This window comes from Salarias fasciatus, chromosome 17, assembly GCF_902148845.1.
Source record: "Salarias fasciatus chromosome 17, fSalaFa1.1, whole genome shotgun sequence".
NCBI classification, from domain to species: Eukaryota; Metazoa; Chordata; class Actinopteri; order Blenniiformes; family Blenniidae; genus Salarias; species Salarias fasciatus.
This window is the reverse complement of record NC_043761.1, coordinates 517056-532415: the sequence shown is the minus strand read 5'-3', so window position 1 is coordinate 532415 and position 15360 is coordinate 517056. Positions and strand designations below refer to the sequence as shown.

Genomic DNA, 15360 nt, shown 5'->3' with positions numbered 1-15360 from the left:
CACTGCTGCTGGGTGGACAACAGCTGCAGCTCTGCAGCTCTGAAGCTCTGCAGCTCTGCAGCTCTGCAGCTCTGAAGCTCTGCAGCTCTGAAGCTCTGCAGCTCTGCAGCTCTGAAGCTCTGAAGCTCTGCAGCTCTGCAGCTCTGAAGCTCTGAAGCTCTGAAGCTCTGCAGCTCTGAAGCTCTGAAGCTCTGCAGCTCTGAAGCTCTGAAGCTCTGCAGCTCTGAAGCTCTGAAGCTCTGCAGCTCTGCAGCTCTGAAGCTCTGCAGCTCTGCAGCTCTGAAGCTCTGAAGCTCTGAAGCTCTGCAGCTCTGCAGCACTGCAGCTCTGAAGCTCTGCAGCTCTGAAGCTCTGCAGCTCTGCAGCTCTGAAGCTCTGCAGCTCTGCAGCTCTGAAGCTCTGCAGCTCTGAAGCTCTGAAGCTCTGCAGCTCTGAAGCTCTGCAGCTGTGAAGCTGAAGCTGTGAAGCTGAAGCTGGATCTGTCCAACAGGAACATGTGGACCACAGGGGAGCCGGTCCAGGTCGAAGCTTCAGGTCGATGAGATCAAACGAGTCTTTCTGTTAGTGAAGATGATTCTTCTCAGTTTGCTGCATGTCTCAGTCTGTCTTCTGTCCTTTAGAAGAAGACGTTCAAAAGACGAGGAGCTCTTGATGTATGTTGTTTCAAGTGCTGCTCTGCTGGTCCTCCCATCCCCAAGTTATCTTGTCCTTTAGTCCTCCTGTCCCCTGGTCCTCCCGTCCCCTGGTCCCCTGGTCCTCCTGTCCCCTGGTCCTCCTGTCCCCTGGTCCCCTGGTCCTCCGGTCCCCTGGTCCCCTGGTCCTCCGGTCCCCTGGTCCCCTGTTGAACAAGCAGTGAGTAAATGTGGGTGACACAGACATTTGTGGTTTCAGCAACAAGGACAAGGAGGGCAGGAGACGAGGGACGCCTCCTGGAGACAAACCTAAAGACCAGGAGGTGAAGATGAGCGCCAAAAAAGATGGAGGTGGAAGTGGAGGAGGAGCAGCAGCAGCAGCAGCAGGAGGAGGAGGAGGAGGAGGAGGAGGCAGCAAGGAGGAGAAGAAGAAGCGCCTGGAGGAAGAGAAGAAGAAAAAGGAGGAGAAGGAGCGGCGGAAGAAGGAGGAGGAGAAGCAGAAAGAGGATGAGGAGCTGAAGAAGAAGGAGGAGGAGGAGAAGAGGCAGCAGGAGGAAGAGGAGAAGAAGGTTCAGGAGGAGGAGGCCAAACGCCAGAAGGAGGAGGAAGCCACTCTGCTGAAGTGAGTAGATGTTCGTCTGACTGCTCTGTAGCCTGATGTCAGAGGAGGAAGATGCTCTATAGTCTGATTCTAGAGGAGGAAGATGCTCTATAGCCTGATTCTAGAGGAGGAAGATGCTCTATAGTCTGATTCTAGAGGAGGAAGATGCTCTATAGCCTGATTCTAAAGGAGGAAGATGCTCTATAGCCTGATTCTAAAGGAGGAAGATGCTCTATAGTCTGATTCTAGAGGAGGAAGATGCTCTAGAGTCTGATTCTAGAGGAGGAAGATGCTCTATAGCCTGATTCTAGAGGAGGAAGATGCTCTATAGCCTGATTCTAGAGGAGGAAGATGCTCTAGAGTCTGATTCTAGAGGAGGAAAATGCTCTATAGTCTGATTCTAGAGGAGGAAGATGCTCTATAGTCTGATTCTAGAGGAGGAAGATGCTCTAGAGTCTGATTCTAGAGGAGGAAGATGCTCTATAGCCTGATTCTAGAGGAGGAAGATGCTCTATAGCCTGATTCTAGAGGAGGAAGATGCTCTAGAGTCTGATTCTAGAGGAGGAAAATGCTCTATAGTCTGATTCTAGAGGAGGAAGATGCTCTATAGTCTGATTCTAGAGGAGGAAGATGCTCTAGAGTCTGATTCTAGAGGAGGAAGATGCTCTATAGCCTGATTCTAGAGGAGGAAGATGCTCTATAGCCTGATTCTAGAGGAGGAAGATGCTCTAGAGTCTGATTCTAGAGGAGGAAGATGCTCTATAGTCTGATTCTAGAGGAGGAAGATGCTCTATAGTCTGATGTCAGAGGAGGAAGATGCTCTATAGTCTGATTCTAGAGGAGGAAGATGCTCTAGAGTCTGATGTCAGAGTAGGAAGATGCTCTATAGTCTGATTCTAGAGGAGGAAGATGCTCTAGAGTCTGATTCTAGAGGAGGAAGATGCTCTATAGTCTGATTCTAGAGGAGGAAGATGCTCTAGAGTCTGATTCTAGAGGAGGAAGATGCTCTAGAGTCTGATGTCAGAGGAGGAAGATGCTCTATAGCCTGATTCTAGAGGAGGAAGATGCTCTATAGCCTGATTCTAGAGGAGGAAGATGCTCTATAGTCTGATTCTAGAGGAGGAAGATGCTCTATAGTCTGATTCTAGAGGAGGAAGATGCTCTAGAGTCTGATTCTAGAGGAGGAAGATGCTCTATAGCCTGATTCTAGAGGAGGAAGATGCTCTATAGTCTGATTCTAGAGGAGGAAGATGCTCTAGAGTCTGATTCTAGAGGAGGAAGATGCTCTATAGCCTGATTCTAGAGGAGGAAGATGCTCTATAGCCTGATTCTAGAGGAGGAAGATGCTCTAGAGTCTGATTCTAGAGGAGGAAGATGCTCTATAGTCTGATTCTAGAGGAGGAAGATGCTCTATAGTCTGATGTCAGAGGAGGAAGATGCTCTATAGTCTGATTCTAGAGGAGGAAGATGCTCTATAGTCTGATTCTAGAGGAGGAAGATGCTCTAGAGTCTGATTCTAGAGGAGGAAGATGCTCTATAGTCTGATTCTAGAGGAGGAAGATGCTCTAGAGTCTGATTCTAGAGGAGGAAGATGCTCTGGAGTCTGATTCTAGAGGAGGAAGATGCTCTATAGTCTGATTCTAGAGGAGGAAGATGCTCTATAGTAGGGCTGGGTGATATGGCAAAAAAAATGATCACAATTTTTTTTTCATATCATTCGATCTTGATTAGAATCACAATATTTTATATTGTTTTTAAACCAGTTTTAAAGCATCTGCACTGAAAACTAGAACTATAGAATAGTTTAACATTAACAAACCAAGTAAGTAGCAGTGCAAATTAAATAACATAAACATGGAAAAATATAAGAACAATCTCACTTAAAGGGCAGCTTCGGTTTTTTGACACCTGGACCTTATTTCTAGGTGAGTCATGCTCATATTCTCACTCAGACAAACATGGTGCAGCTCGGAGTCCAGAAGTTATTTAGATCCAACAGATTTAGCCGCACTTAGCGGGGCCACGGCAAGGGAGCTTCAGCGAGGGACATCATCTCTGCAAAATCGCTCATTTCGGCTAACTTTCTTCATCCATCGCCAGTGTTATCATAAAGTCAGCTCGTCTACCGTACAGTTTTCACTAACTTAGCCACAATTAGCTCGGATGGGAACGTTGCGGAGCTCCTCTTCCCAGCAGAGAGGCACTCTGGCTGGGCCTCGGCTGTCACGTCGCGTGGGCGTCTGACTTCCAGGGCCGGGTTGATCCGAGTCGGGGCCGAGGAGGGTAAACGGCCCGGAACTTGCTCCGCGGAGTCTTCGTGTTAAGATAAATATTCTGGTTTCTGAATAAATATTCTGGGTTTAGAATAACCCCAGGAGATCCCCATTCAAACCACGGCGCACAGATGACGCCATGACTGCATTTCCACTTCATGCCACTAGGTGTGCTGTTTGCATGTTCAACCTTATTTTACACAGACACCAGGAAGAACGGTGCTGCAGGCTCTCTGCATGTTGTTAGAAGAAGAGTGTTAGCAGAAGACGTTTGATATGTTCAACGATGCGACGCAGTGTTTTTTCATTAAAAGAGAAGAACTGAACCATCGTTGGTTCAACTGTATCACCAGTAGTTCCTGTACTGAAAAGACCAGATTCCTCGCGGATCGGTGAGCTAGCAGCAGTGAGCTAGCAGCGGTGTGCTAGCAGCAGTGAGCTAGCAGCGGTGTGCTAGCAGCGGTGAGCTAGCAGCATTGAGCTAGCAGCGGTGTGCTAGCAGCGGTGTGCTAGCAGCGGTGTGCTAGCAGCGGTGTGCTAGCAGCGGTGAGCTAGCAGCGGTGTGCTAGCAGCGGTGAGCTAGCAGCGGTGTGCTAGCAGCGGTGAGCTAGCAGTGGTGTGCTAGCAGCGGTGAGCTAGCAGCGGTGTGCTAGCAGCGGTGAGCTAGCAGTGGTGTGCTAGCAGCCGTGAGGTAGCAGCGGTGTGCTAGCAGCAGTGAGCTAGCAGCAGTGCTAGCAGCGGTGTGCTAGCAGCGGTGTGCTAGCAGCGGTGAGCTAGCAGCGGTGTGCTAGCAGCGGTGAGCTAGCAGCGGTGTGCTAGCAGCGGTGAGCTAGCAGCTGTGTGCTAGCAGCGGTGAGCTAGCAGCGGTGTGCTAGCAGCGGTGAGCTAGCAGCAGTGCTAGCAGCGGTGTGCTAGCAGCAGTGTGCTAGCAGCGGTGAGCTAGTAGCTGTGTGCTAGCAGCAGTGAGCTAGCAGCGGTGTGCTAGCAGCGGTGAGGTAGCAGCGGTGTGCTAGCAGCAGTGAGCTAGCAGCAGTGCTAGCAGCGGTGTGCTAGCAGCGGTGTGCTAGCAGCGGTGTGCTAGCAGCGGTGAGCTAGCAGCGGTGTGCTAGCAGCGGTGAGCTAGCAGCGGTGTGCTAGCAGCGGTGAGCTAGCAGCAGTGCTAGCAGCGGTGTGCTAGCAGCAGTGTGCTAGCAGCAGTGTGCTAGCAGCAGTGTGCTAGCAGCGGTGAGCTAGTAGCTGTGTGCTAGCAGCAGTGAGCTAGCAGCGGTGTGCTAGCAGCGGTGAGCTAGCAGCGGTGTGCTAGCAGCGGTGTGCTAGCAGCAGTGAGCTAGCAGCGGTGTGCTAGCAGCGGTGAGCTAGCAGCATTGAGCTAGCAGCTGTGTGCTAGCAGCGGTGTGCTAGCAGCGGTGAGCTAGCAGCGGTGTGCTAGCAGCGGTGAGCTAGCAGCGGTGTGCTAGCAGCGGTGAGCTAGCAGCGGGGTGCTAGAAGCAGTGAGCTAGCAGCGGGGTGCTAGAAGCAGTGAGCTAGCAGCGGGGTGCTAGAAGCAGTGAGCTAGCAGCAAGGTGCTAGAAGCAGTGAGCTAGCAGCATTGAGCTAGCAGCAGTGAGCTAGCAGCGGTGAGCTAGCAGCATTGAGCTAACAGCGGTGAGCTAGCAGCATTGAGCTAGCAGCGGTGAGCTAGCAGCATTGAGCAAGCAGCGGTGAGCTAGCAGCATTGAGGTAGCAGCGGTGAGCTAGCAGCATTGAGCTAGCAGCAGTGAGCTAGCAGCGGTGAGCTAGCAGCATTGAGCTAGCAGCGGTGAGCTAGCAGCGGTGTGCTAGCAGCGGTGAGCTAGCAGCGGTGTGCTAGCAGCGGTGAGCTAGCAGCGGTGTGCTAGCAGCGGTGAGCTAGCAGCGGTGTGCTAGCAGCAGTGAGCTAGCAGCAGTGTGCTAGCAGCGGTGAGCTAGCAGCATTGAGCTAGCAGCTGTGTGCTAGCAGCGGTGTGCTAGCAGCATTGAGCTAGCAGCGGGGTGCTAGAAGCAGTGAGCTAGCAGCATTGAGCTAGCAGCAGTGAGCTAGCAGCGGTGAGCTAGCAGCATTGAGCTAGCAGCGGTGAGCTAGCAGCATTGAGCTAGCAGCGGTGAGCTAGCAGCATTGAGCAAGCAGCGGTGAGCTAGCAGCATTGAGGTAGCAGCGGTGAGCTAGCAGCATTGAGCTAGCAGCAGTGAGCTAGCAGCGGTGAGCTAGCAGCATTGAGCTAGCAGCGGTGAGCTAGCAGCATTGAGCTAGCAGCGGTGAGCTAGCAGCGGTGAGCTAGCAGCGGTGAGCTAGCAGCATTGAGCAAGCAGCGGTGAGCTAGCAGCATTGAGCTAGCAGCGGTGAGCTAGCAGCATTGAGCTAGCAGCATTGAGCTAGCAGCGCTGAGCTAGCAGCATTGAGCTAGCAGCGGTGAGCTAGCAGCATTGAGCTAGCAGCGGTGAGCTAGCAGCATTGAGCTAGCAGCGGTGAGCTAGCAGCGGCGTGGAGCAGCCTTTCCTGTCAGCAGCAGCCTCATCTTCAGAGGAAAACACCGAGGCAGGGCTGACTTCCTCGGCTTCGCTGCCCTCGGCTCCACTCAGCTCATCCTGTTTACTTCTCAGACAACTTTCAGGTGGAAGCTGAGCAGGAAAAAGTCGGCTGTGATTGGCTGTGTCACGCACATGTCTGCCATGTCTGATCGAGTAAATGTGTTCACAGTTGATCACCGTGATCGACTGGAAATTAATCGTGATCACTAATCACGATCATATAATCGCCCAGGCCTACTCTATAGTCTGATGGTAGAGGAGGAAGATGCTCTATAGTGTGATGGAGTCAGTTCTCTGGTGGGGTGGGGTCAGGGTGCAGTGGGGTGGGGTCAGGGTAGGGGTCAGGGTAGGGTCAGGGTCAGGGTAGGGTCAGGGTGCAGTGGGGTGGGGTCAGGGTGCAGTGGGGTGGGGTCAGGGTGCAGTGGGGTGGGGTCAGGGTAGGGTCAGGGTCAGGGTGGGGTCAGGGTCCGCCGTCCTCAGCCTCTGCTGTCCGCTGCCTGCAGGGAGAGGGAGGAGGGCGAGCAGCTGCAGCAGGAGGCCTGGGAGCGCCACCAGGTGAGGAAGGAGCTGCGCAGCAGGAACCAGAGCGCGGCGGACGGCCGGCCGGAGGAGGCCTTCTTCGGCCGGCTGGACTCCAGCCTGAAGAAGAACACGGCCTTCGTCAAGAAGCTGCGCACGCTGACCGAGCAGCAGCGCGACGCGCTGTCCCACGACTTCTCCTCGCTCAACCTCAGCAAGTACATCGGCGAGGCGGTGGCGTCCGTGGTGGAGGCCAAGCTGAAGATCTCCGACGTGGGCTGCGCCGTGCACCTGTGCTCGCTCTTCCACCGGCGCTACGCCGACTTCGCGCCGCTGCTGCTGCAGGCCTGGAAGAAGCACTTCGAGGCGCGCCGCGAGGAGAAGGCGCCCAACGTGAGCAAGCTGCGCACCGACCTGCGCTTCATCGCCGAGCTCACCGTGGTGGGCCTGTTCACCGACAGGGAGGGCCTGTCGCTCATCTACGAGCAGCTCAAGAACATCATCGGCGCCGACCGCGAGACGCACACGCACGTGTCGGTGGTCATCAGCTTCTGCAAGCACTGCGGCGACGACGTGGCCGGCCTGGTGCCGCGCAAGGTCCGGCTGGCGGCCGAGCGCTTCGGCCTGGCCTTCCCGCCCAGCGAGATCATCGGCGCCGAGAAGCAGCAGCCCTTCCAGAACCTGCTGCGGGAGTACTTCACCTCGCTCGCCAAGCACCTGAAGAAGGACCACCGCGAGCTGCAGAACATCGAGAGGCAGAACAGGTGGGCAGCGTGGCGAGAACATCCGGAACACGTCCTGAAAACGTCCTGACACATTATAAAATTGTGTGTGTGTGTGTGTGTGTGTGTGTGTGTGTGTGTGTGTGTGTGTGTGCTCGTTTTCCTATCCTTGTGGGGACCAAGTGTCCCCACAAGGATAGGAAAACCAGCCCGATGTGCCTTGTGGGACCTTCTTCCTGTCCTCATGAGGGAAACAGTGTTTTCTTGACCATGTTGTTGTTACTGAAAACAGTCAAAGGTCAAAAACATTTCTTTAGGGTTCGGCTGTGTGGTGGTCTGGGTCTGGGTCTGGGTCTGGGTCTGGGTCTGGGTTAGGGGCTAGACATGAATGGGAGTCAATGGACGGTCCCCACAAGGATAGAAATACAAACGTGTGTGTGTGTGTGTGTGTGTGTGTGTGTGTGTGTGTGTGTGTGTGTGTGTGTGTGTGTGTTTGAGGAGACAGTGTTTTCAGAGCAGAGTGACTGGTGACAGCCTGAACGCACTGGACGCGGTAGCGCGGCGCACGGCGCTTCTGATCGCCTCCCATGTTAACCGATCTGACCGGCCGCACCGAACGCGCAGTGGAGCGCCGCGCGCCGCGGCTCGCGCTCTGCAGCGCCCGCTCCGCTTCCTTCTATTTTTCACGCGAGCCGCGAGCGCCGGGAGCGCCATATGTCAAGCTGCATCAAGCAGATCGGACCAGACAGGAAGTCGGAAACAGAAAAGGCAAGAGAATCCGGTCAATTTACAAAATATAACAAATTAAATGATGATTAGTTACAGTGCTGCTCGTCCGTCTATAATTTGTCACTTGGGTCTAATCACAAGACAGATGGACACACACACAGACATACGCATGTACGCACCCAAACACACACACACACACACACACACACTTGGCGACAGAGATTCACGTGATGCAGAAAAAAAGAGGACAGGAGGAGAAAGTCTCTCCACAGGTCACCAGAACACACCTCCATCCCGGCAGAGCGACAGAGGGAACAGACGTGAAACCCGAGAGCAGCCGATGTGACCGGCGGAGAGCAGGCAGCAGACACGCCTCCAGTGCGAACAGCCGAGCGCCGGCGCCGAGACGCGCGGCGCCTCCGCTACGCTTCCGCGTCCAGTGCGTTCCCGGCGTGAGGCTGCTGTGGTGAAGTGGACGCTCTGCAGCGTTCTGCTGAAGACGCTTGGTTTTGTCTGAAGAGCTTCAACCCGCCTGTTGTCTCCTGCCTCCTGTCTCCTGTCTCCCGCCTCCTGTCTCCTGTCTCCCATCTCCTGTCTCCCGCCTCCTGTCTCCTGTCTCCCGTCTCCCGTCTCCTGCCTCCTGTCTCCCGCCTCCTGTCTCCTGTCTCCCATCTCCCGTCTCCTGTCTCCCATCTCCTGTCTCCCGCCTCCTGTCTCCTGTCTCCCGCCTCCTGTCTCCTGTCTCCCATCTCCTGTCTCCCGCCTCCTGTCTCCCGTCTCCCGTCTCCCGTCTCCTGCCTCCTGTCTCCCGCCTCCTGTCTCCTGTCTCCCATCTCCTGTCTCCCGCCTCCTGTCTCCCGTCTCCCGCCTCCTGTCTCCTGCCTCCTGTCTCCCGTCTCTTGTCTCCCGCCTCCTGTCTCCCGTCTCCTGTCTCCCGTCTCCTGTCTCCCGCCTCCTGTCTCCCGCCTCCTGTCTCCCGTCTCCCGTCTCCCGTGTCCCGCCTCCTGTCTCCCGTCTCCTGTCTCCCGCCTCCTGTCTCCCGCCTCCCGTCTCCCGCCTCCTGTCTCCCGTCTCCCGTCTCCTGTCTCCCGTCTCCCGCCTCCTGTCTCCCGCCTCCTGTCTCCCGTCTCCCGTCTCCCGTGTCCCGCCTCCTGTCTCCCGTCTCCTGTCTCCCGCCTCCTGTCTCCCGCCTCCCGTCTCCCGCCTCCTGTCTCCCGTCTCCTGTCTCCCGCCTCCTGTCTCCCGCCTCCCGTCTCCCGCCTCCTGTCTCCCGTCTCCTGTCTCCCGCCTCCTGTCTCCCGTCTCCTGTCTCCCGCCTCCTGTCTCCCGCCTCCCGTCTCCCGTCTCCCGTCTCCCGTGTCCCGCCTCCTGTCTCCCGCCTCCCGTCTCCCGCCTCCTGTTCGTCCCGCCTCCCGTCTCCCGTCCTCCTGTCTCCCGTCTCCTGTCTCCCGCCTCCCGTCTCCCGTCTCCCGTCTCCCGTCTCCCGTCTCCACGCCTCCTGTCTCCAGCCTCCCGTCTCCCGACTCCTGTCCCCCCTCCCGTCTCCCGCCTCCTGTCCTCCCGCCTCCCGTCTCCCAGCCTCCCGTCTCCCGCCTCCCGTCTCCCGCCTCCCGTTCTCCGTCTCCTGTCTCCCGCCTCCTGTCTCCCGTCTCCCGTCTCCCCGTCTCCCCGTCTCCCGTCTCCCGCCTCCCGTCTCCCGCCCTCCCGTCTCCGCCTCCGTCTCCCGCCATCCAGTCTCCCGCCTCCTGTCTCCCCCGCCTCCCGTCTCCCGCCTCCTGCTCTTCCCGCCTCCCGTCTCCCGTCTCCCGTCTCCTGTCTCCCCGTCTCCTGTTCTCCAGTCTCCTGTCTCCCGTCTCCTGTCTTCCGCCTCCTGTCTCCGCCTCCCGTCTCCCGCCTCCTGTCTCCCGTCTCCCGTCTCCCGCCTCCTGTCTCCCGTCTCCCGTCTCCCGCCTCCTGTCTCCCGTCTCCCGTCTCCCGCCTCCTGTCTCCCGTCTCCCGTCTCCCGCCTCCTGTCTCCCGTCTCCCGTCTCCCGCCTCCTGTCTCCCGCCTCCCGTCTCCCGTCTCCCGTCTCCCGCCTCCTGTCTCCCGTCTCCCGTCTCCCGCCTCCTGTCTCCCGCCTCCCGTCTCCCGTCTCCTGTCTCCCGTCTCCTGTCTGTCCGGCGCCGCCGTCCCTCCAGGCGGATCCTGCACTCCAAAGGCGAGCTGAGCGAGGACCGCCACAAGCAGTACGAGGAGTTCGCCACGTCGTACCAGAAGCTGCTGGCCAACAGCCAGACGCTGGCCGACCTGCTGGACGAGAACATGCCGGAGCTGCCGCCGGACAAGACGGTGCAGGAGGGTGAGTGAGGCCCCGCCCACCTGGCCGCGCTGCGTTCGCGGGCCCCGCCCGCCTGGCCGCGCTGCGTTCGCGGGCCCCGCCCGCCTGGCCGCGCTGCGTTCGCGGGCCCCGCCCGCCTGGCCGCGCTGCGTTCGCGGGCCCCGCCCACCTGGCCGCGCTGCGTTCGTGGGCCCCGCCCACCTGGCCGCGCTGCGTTCGCGGGCCCCGCCCGCCTGGCCGCGCTGCGTTCGCGGGCCCCGCCCACCTGGCCCGACGGCCGCGGTGCGTTCAGGGACCGGAGCGGGAGGCTGAGTGAGGCTCCGCCCACCCGGCTCCGGGTGGAAGCGTGGTTCCTGTGTTCTTGTTCTCTGAACCGACGGAACATGAGCAGAACCGTCGCCGCGCTGCGCCGGAAGCAGAGGAACTGTTCTGCTGGGACGGCCTTCAGGCCTGGACCCGGGGGACCAGAGAGAACTCTGGACGTCTCTGCTCCACGCAGTTGTCCACCCTCACTGTGGACGGACAGAGACACCGGGACAGTCTCTCCTCACTGTAGTCCGAAAGGTTCTCCTGAAGAACCCTGACGTTCTGTTGGCGCTCCGGAGAACTCTGCCGGTCCGGCGCCGTGCTGAGTTCTGCTCCTCAGAGCTGCAGGAACCAGTCGGCTCCCAGAATTCACTGGGACAGCTGGACTGGGTGGACGGGACGCAGTGTCCACAGAGCCGAACTGGTTCCAGCACGGATCCGTCTGGGTCCCTGGTGGACTGAGCAGGGTTCCTCAGACCTCGTGATCCCAGCCTGACGGCAGGACGTCTCCAGTACTCTGTCCTCTGTTCTCGTCTCATTGCTGGACTTTGTTCCGGTCTCTGAAGGCCCCGTGTTCTCCGGTTCCTCTCAGAACACGGACCGGGCATCGACATCTTCACCCCCGGGAAGCCTGGAGACTACGACCTGGAGGGGGGCATCTGGGAGGACGAGGACGCCCGCAACTTCTACGAGAACCTGGTGGACCTGAAGGCCTTCGTCCCCGCCATCCTCTTCAAGGACAACGAGAAGAGCGTCCCGGGCCGGGACCGGGACGAGACCAGAGGTGGGTGTGGACACGGGACGGAGAGACGGAGGGACGGGGAACGGGGGGGGGGGGGTTGACCCCGACCCCGACCCCGACCCCGACCCTGACCCCGACCCCGACCCGCTGCCCCCGCAGACGGCAGAGAGACCCGGGACCCGGCCGGTGCCGCCGAGGACCTGGAGCTGGAGTTGGAGGCCCTGGACATCGGGGACGAGCCGCTGGAGCTGGACGGACAGGACGAGGCGGACACCGAGGAGCTGGCCAAGAAGCTGCTGGACGAGCAAGGTGGGACGGCTCCGGGGGACGGGGACGGGACACTGTCCTCACTGACTGACTGACAGCGCCGTGTGGTGTGTGTGGTGTGTGTGGTGTGTGTGTGTGTGTGTGTGTGCAGAGCAAGAGGACGAGGAGGCCAGCACTGGGTCCCACCTGAAGCTCATCGTGGACGCCTTCATCCAGCAGCTGCCCAACTGCGTCAACAGAGACCTGATAGACAAGGTGGGACGGGGGGACAGGGGGGGACGGGGAGACAGGGGGGAGACGGGGAGACAGGGGGAGACGGGGGGAGACGGGGGGACAGGGGGGGACGGGGAGACAGGGGGGACGGGGGGACAGGGGGGGATGGGGGGACAGGGGGAGACAGGGGGGGACGGGGGGGGCAAGGGGACCGGGGGGGTGGAGACGGGGGGGTACAGGGGGGACACACAGGGACGGAGGGGATGGGGGGGGGTCGCAGGGACGGGGGATGACAGGGGGGACGGGGGGGCTCTGGGGGGGACAAGAATCTGGAGAGACGGGGGGGTTGAGCAGTGTGTGTTGTGCAGTGTGTGTTGAGCAGTGTGTGTTGAGCAGTGTGTGTTGTGCAGTGTGTGTTGAGCAGTGTGTGTTGAGCAGTGTGTGTTGAGCAGTGTGTGTTGAGCAGTGTGTGTTGAGCAGTGTGTGTTGTGCAGTGTGTTGTTGAGCAGTGTGTGTTGAGCAGTGTGTGTTGTGCAGTGTGTTGTTGAGCAGTGTGTGTTGAGCAGTGTGTGTTGTGCAGTGTGTTGTTGAGCAGTGTGTGTTGAGCAGTGTGTGTTGAGCAGTGTGTGTTGTGCAGTGTGTGTTGAGCAGTGTGTGTTGTGCAGTGTGTGTTGAGCAGTGTGTGTTGAGCAGTGTGTTGTTGAGCAGTGTGTGTTGAGCAGTGTGTGTTGAGCAGTGTGTTGTTGAGCAGTGTGTGTTGAGCAGTGTGTTGTTGAGCAGTGTGTGTTGTGCAGTGTGTGTTGAGCAGTGTGTGTTGAGCAGTGTGTGTTGTGCAGTGTGTTGTTGAGCAGTGTGTGTTGAGCAGTGTGTGTTGAGCAGTGTGTGTTGTGCAGTGTGTTGTTGAGCAGTGTGTGTTGAGCAGTGTGTGTTGAGCAGTGTGTGTTGTGCAGTGTGTTGTTGAGCAGTGTGTGTTGAGCAGTGTGTGTTGAGCAGTGTGTGTTGTGCAGTGTGTTGTTGAGCAGTGTGTGTTGAGCAGTGTGTGTTGAGCAGTGTGTGTTGAGCAGTGTGTGTTGTGCAGTGTGTTGTTGAGCAGTGTGTGTTGAGCAGTGTGTTGTTGAGCAGTGTGTGTTGAGCAGTGTGTGTTGTGCAGTGTGTGTTGAGCAGTGTGTGTTGAGCAGTGTGTGTTGTGCAGTGTGTGTTGTGCAGTGTGTGTTGAGCAGTGTGTGTTGAGCAGTGTGTTGTTGTGCAGTGTGTGTTGAGCAGTGTGTGTTGAGCAGTGTGTTGTTGTGCAGTGTGTGTTGAGCAGTGTGTTGTTGTGCAGTGTGTGTTGTGCAGTGTGTGTTGAGCAGTGTGTGTTGAGCAGTGTGTGTTGAGCAGTGTGTGTTGAGCAGTGTGTGTTGTGCAGTGTGTTGTTGAGCAGTGTGTGTTGAGCAGTGTGTGTTGTGCAGTGTGTGTTGTGCAGTGTGTGTTGTGCAGTGTGTGTTGAGCAGTGTGTGTTGAGCAGTGTGTGTTGTGCAGTGTGTGTTGTGCAGTGTGTGTTGTGCAGTGTGTGTTGAGCAGTGTGTGTTGAGCAGTGTGTGTTGAGCAGTGTGTGTTGAGCAGTGTGTGATCAGCTCCTGTCACGTCGCCCCCTGCAGGCCGCCATGGACTTCTGCATGAACATGAACACCAAGTCCAACAGGAGGAAGCTGGTTCGAGCCCTGTTCACCGTCCCCAGACAGCGGTACACACACACACACACACACACACACACACACACACACACACACACACACACACACACACACACACACAGCAAAGCTCTGTGTGGTGAACACTCAAATCCAAAACAGCTGACCTGTTTCTGTTTTGAAGGCACTTTAATCTGAATGTTTGCTTTCAGAGGATTTCAGAATAAGAGTCTTTTTTACTGATCTGTGGTACAGTTCATGTTTCTGTCGTGACGCAGTGGAAACACTTGAGGTTCAACCTGTGCCGCCGGCAGTGTGTGTTCAGGACGGAGGAGGTGGATTGTGTTGCTCAGGATGCCTTTATTTTGAAACACACACATCAGGACTGCTCTGAGGGGCGTGGCCACCGGCCGCCTCACCTCCACTCCGGCTGTATCTATGGCAACACGTCGAGTCACCTGGAGCACTTCCCATGGTCCTTTGCGCCGCTTGTGGACGGCGTGCAGACTCCAGTCCCCCGCCACCTCTGGGTCTGGCTAGCTAGCGAGCTAGCTCTTCACTGCTACCGCTAGCGGCTCACAGGCTAGCGTGAGGGATTTCCTGTAGTGAAGAAATCAGCTGCTTCACGGTGGAACCGGTGGAACCGGTGGAACCGGACCTGCAGCCCGAGTCCCTGCTGGAGGACAGAGTGAGGGTTGTAATCTGAGACCTGCTGGAACGGCTCTGATAAGCTCCACCCACCGCCGGGAAAACAAGCAGATGATGCTGAAGTGCAGAAAAGCTGTAATACTGGGGCAATTCCAGCAGGGGGCGATGGTGTTGTATTCAAAACCAGCGCGGGTCTGTTTGGAAGCCGTTGAAACGATCAGATTTTCAGAGCTGAAGTGAACCCTGGGGAGAGGCCCTCGTGTACCGTCAGTGATTTAACGGGATCAGTAGGGACTGGATTTCAGTGACGGAGCCCTCTAGTGGTTACAAAGTGCAGCTGCCAGAGAAAAAGGACACTGAGCTGTGACGTGTGGTGGAAGCGGTCGCACGGCGGTCGGCGGTCCCGGTCACCGGAGCAGAGACGGTCCTAACCCGCTGTGTCCTCTGCAGGCTGGACCTGCTGCCCTTCTACTCCCGCCTGGTGGCCACGCTGCACCCCTGCATGTCCGACGTGGCCGAGGACCTGTGCTCCATGCTGAAGGGGGACTTCAGGTTTCATGTGAGGATCCAGTGACGGAGCGGAGCCGCTTCCTGTTCAGTCTGACTCCACACCCAGACGTCTAAATGATTATCAATGGCTAAATGTTGGAGAGTCGCTCAGCATGAAGGCGTTACGTCCGTGTTTTGTGGTCATCGGTGATGCTCGCCGTAACCGGGGTGCCGCTGCTCTGTGTTTAGATCCGTAAGAAGGATCAGATCAACATCGAGACCAAAAACAAAACGGTGAGGTTCATCGGGGAGCTGGCCAAGTTCAAGATGTTCTCCAAAACCGACACACTCCACTGCCTGAAGGTGAGCTCTCTGAGCAGCCTCACTCTCTGAGCAGCCTCACTCTCTGAGCAGCTTCACTCTCTGAGCAGCCTCACTCTCTGAGCAGCTTCACTCTCTGAGCAGCCTCACTCTCTGAGCAGCTTCACTCTCTGAGCAGCTTCACTCTCTGAGCAGCCTCACTCTCTGAGCAGCTTCACTCTCTGAGCAGCTTCACTCTCTGAGCAGCTTCACTCTCTGAGCAGCCTCACTCTCTGAGCAGCCTCACTCTCTGAGCAGCCTCACTCTCTGAGCAGCTTCACTCTCTGAGCAGCTTCACTCTCTGAGCAGCTTCACTCTCTGAGC

General features: G+C 57.6%; 1 protein-coding gene across 1 annotated transcript in view; it reads left to right on the top strand.

Annotated features, from left to right (window-relative positions):
* The first annotated feature begins 819 nt into the window (after window positions 1–819).
* upf2 (UPF2 regulator of nonsense mediated mRNA decay) overlaps window positions 820–15360 on the top strand; it is a 26936-nt gene continuing 12395 nt past the window's right edge. The window contains exons 1-9 of the mRNA XM_030114009.1: window positions 820–1254; window positions 6557–7336; window positions 10202–10362; window positions 11240–11431; window positions 11549–11698; window positions 11808–11911; window positions 13507–13592; window positions 14638–14746; window positions 14926–15060. Of these exons, the coding sequence (XP_029969869.1) occupies window positions 962–1254; window positions 6557–7336; window positions 10202–10362; window positions 11240–11431; window positions 11549–11698; window positions 11808–11911; window positions 13507–13592; window positions 14638–14746; window positions 14926–15060 (2010 nt within the window). The 5' untranslated portion in view covers window positions 820–961. The remainder of the gene's footprint in view (window positions 1255–6556; window positions 7337–10201; window positions 10363–11239; window positions 11432–11548; window positions 11699–11807; window positions 11912–13506; window positions 13593–14637; window positions 14747–14925; window positions 15061–15360) is intronic.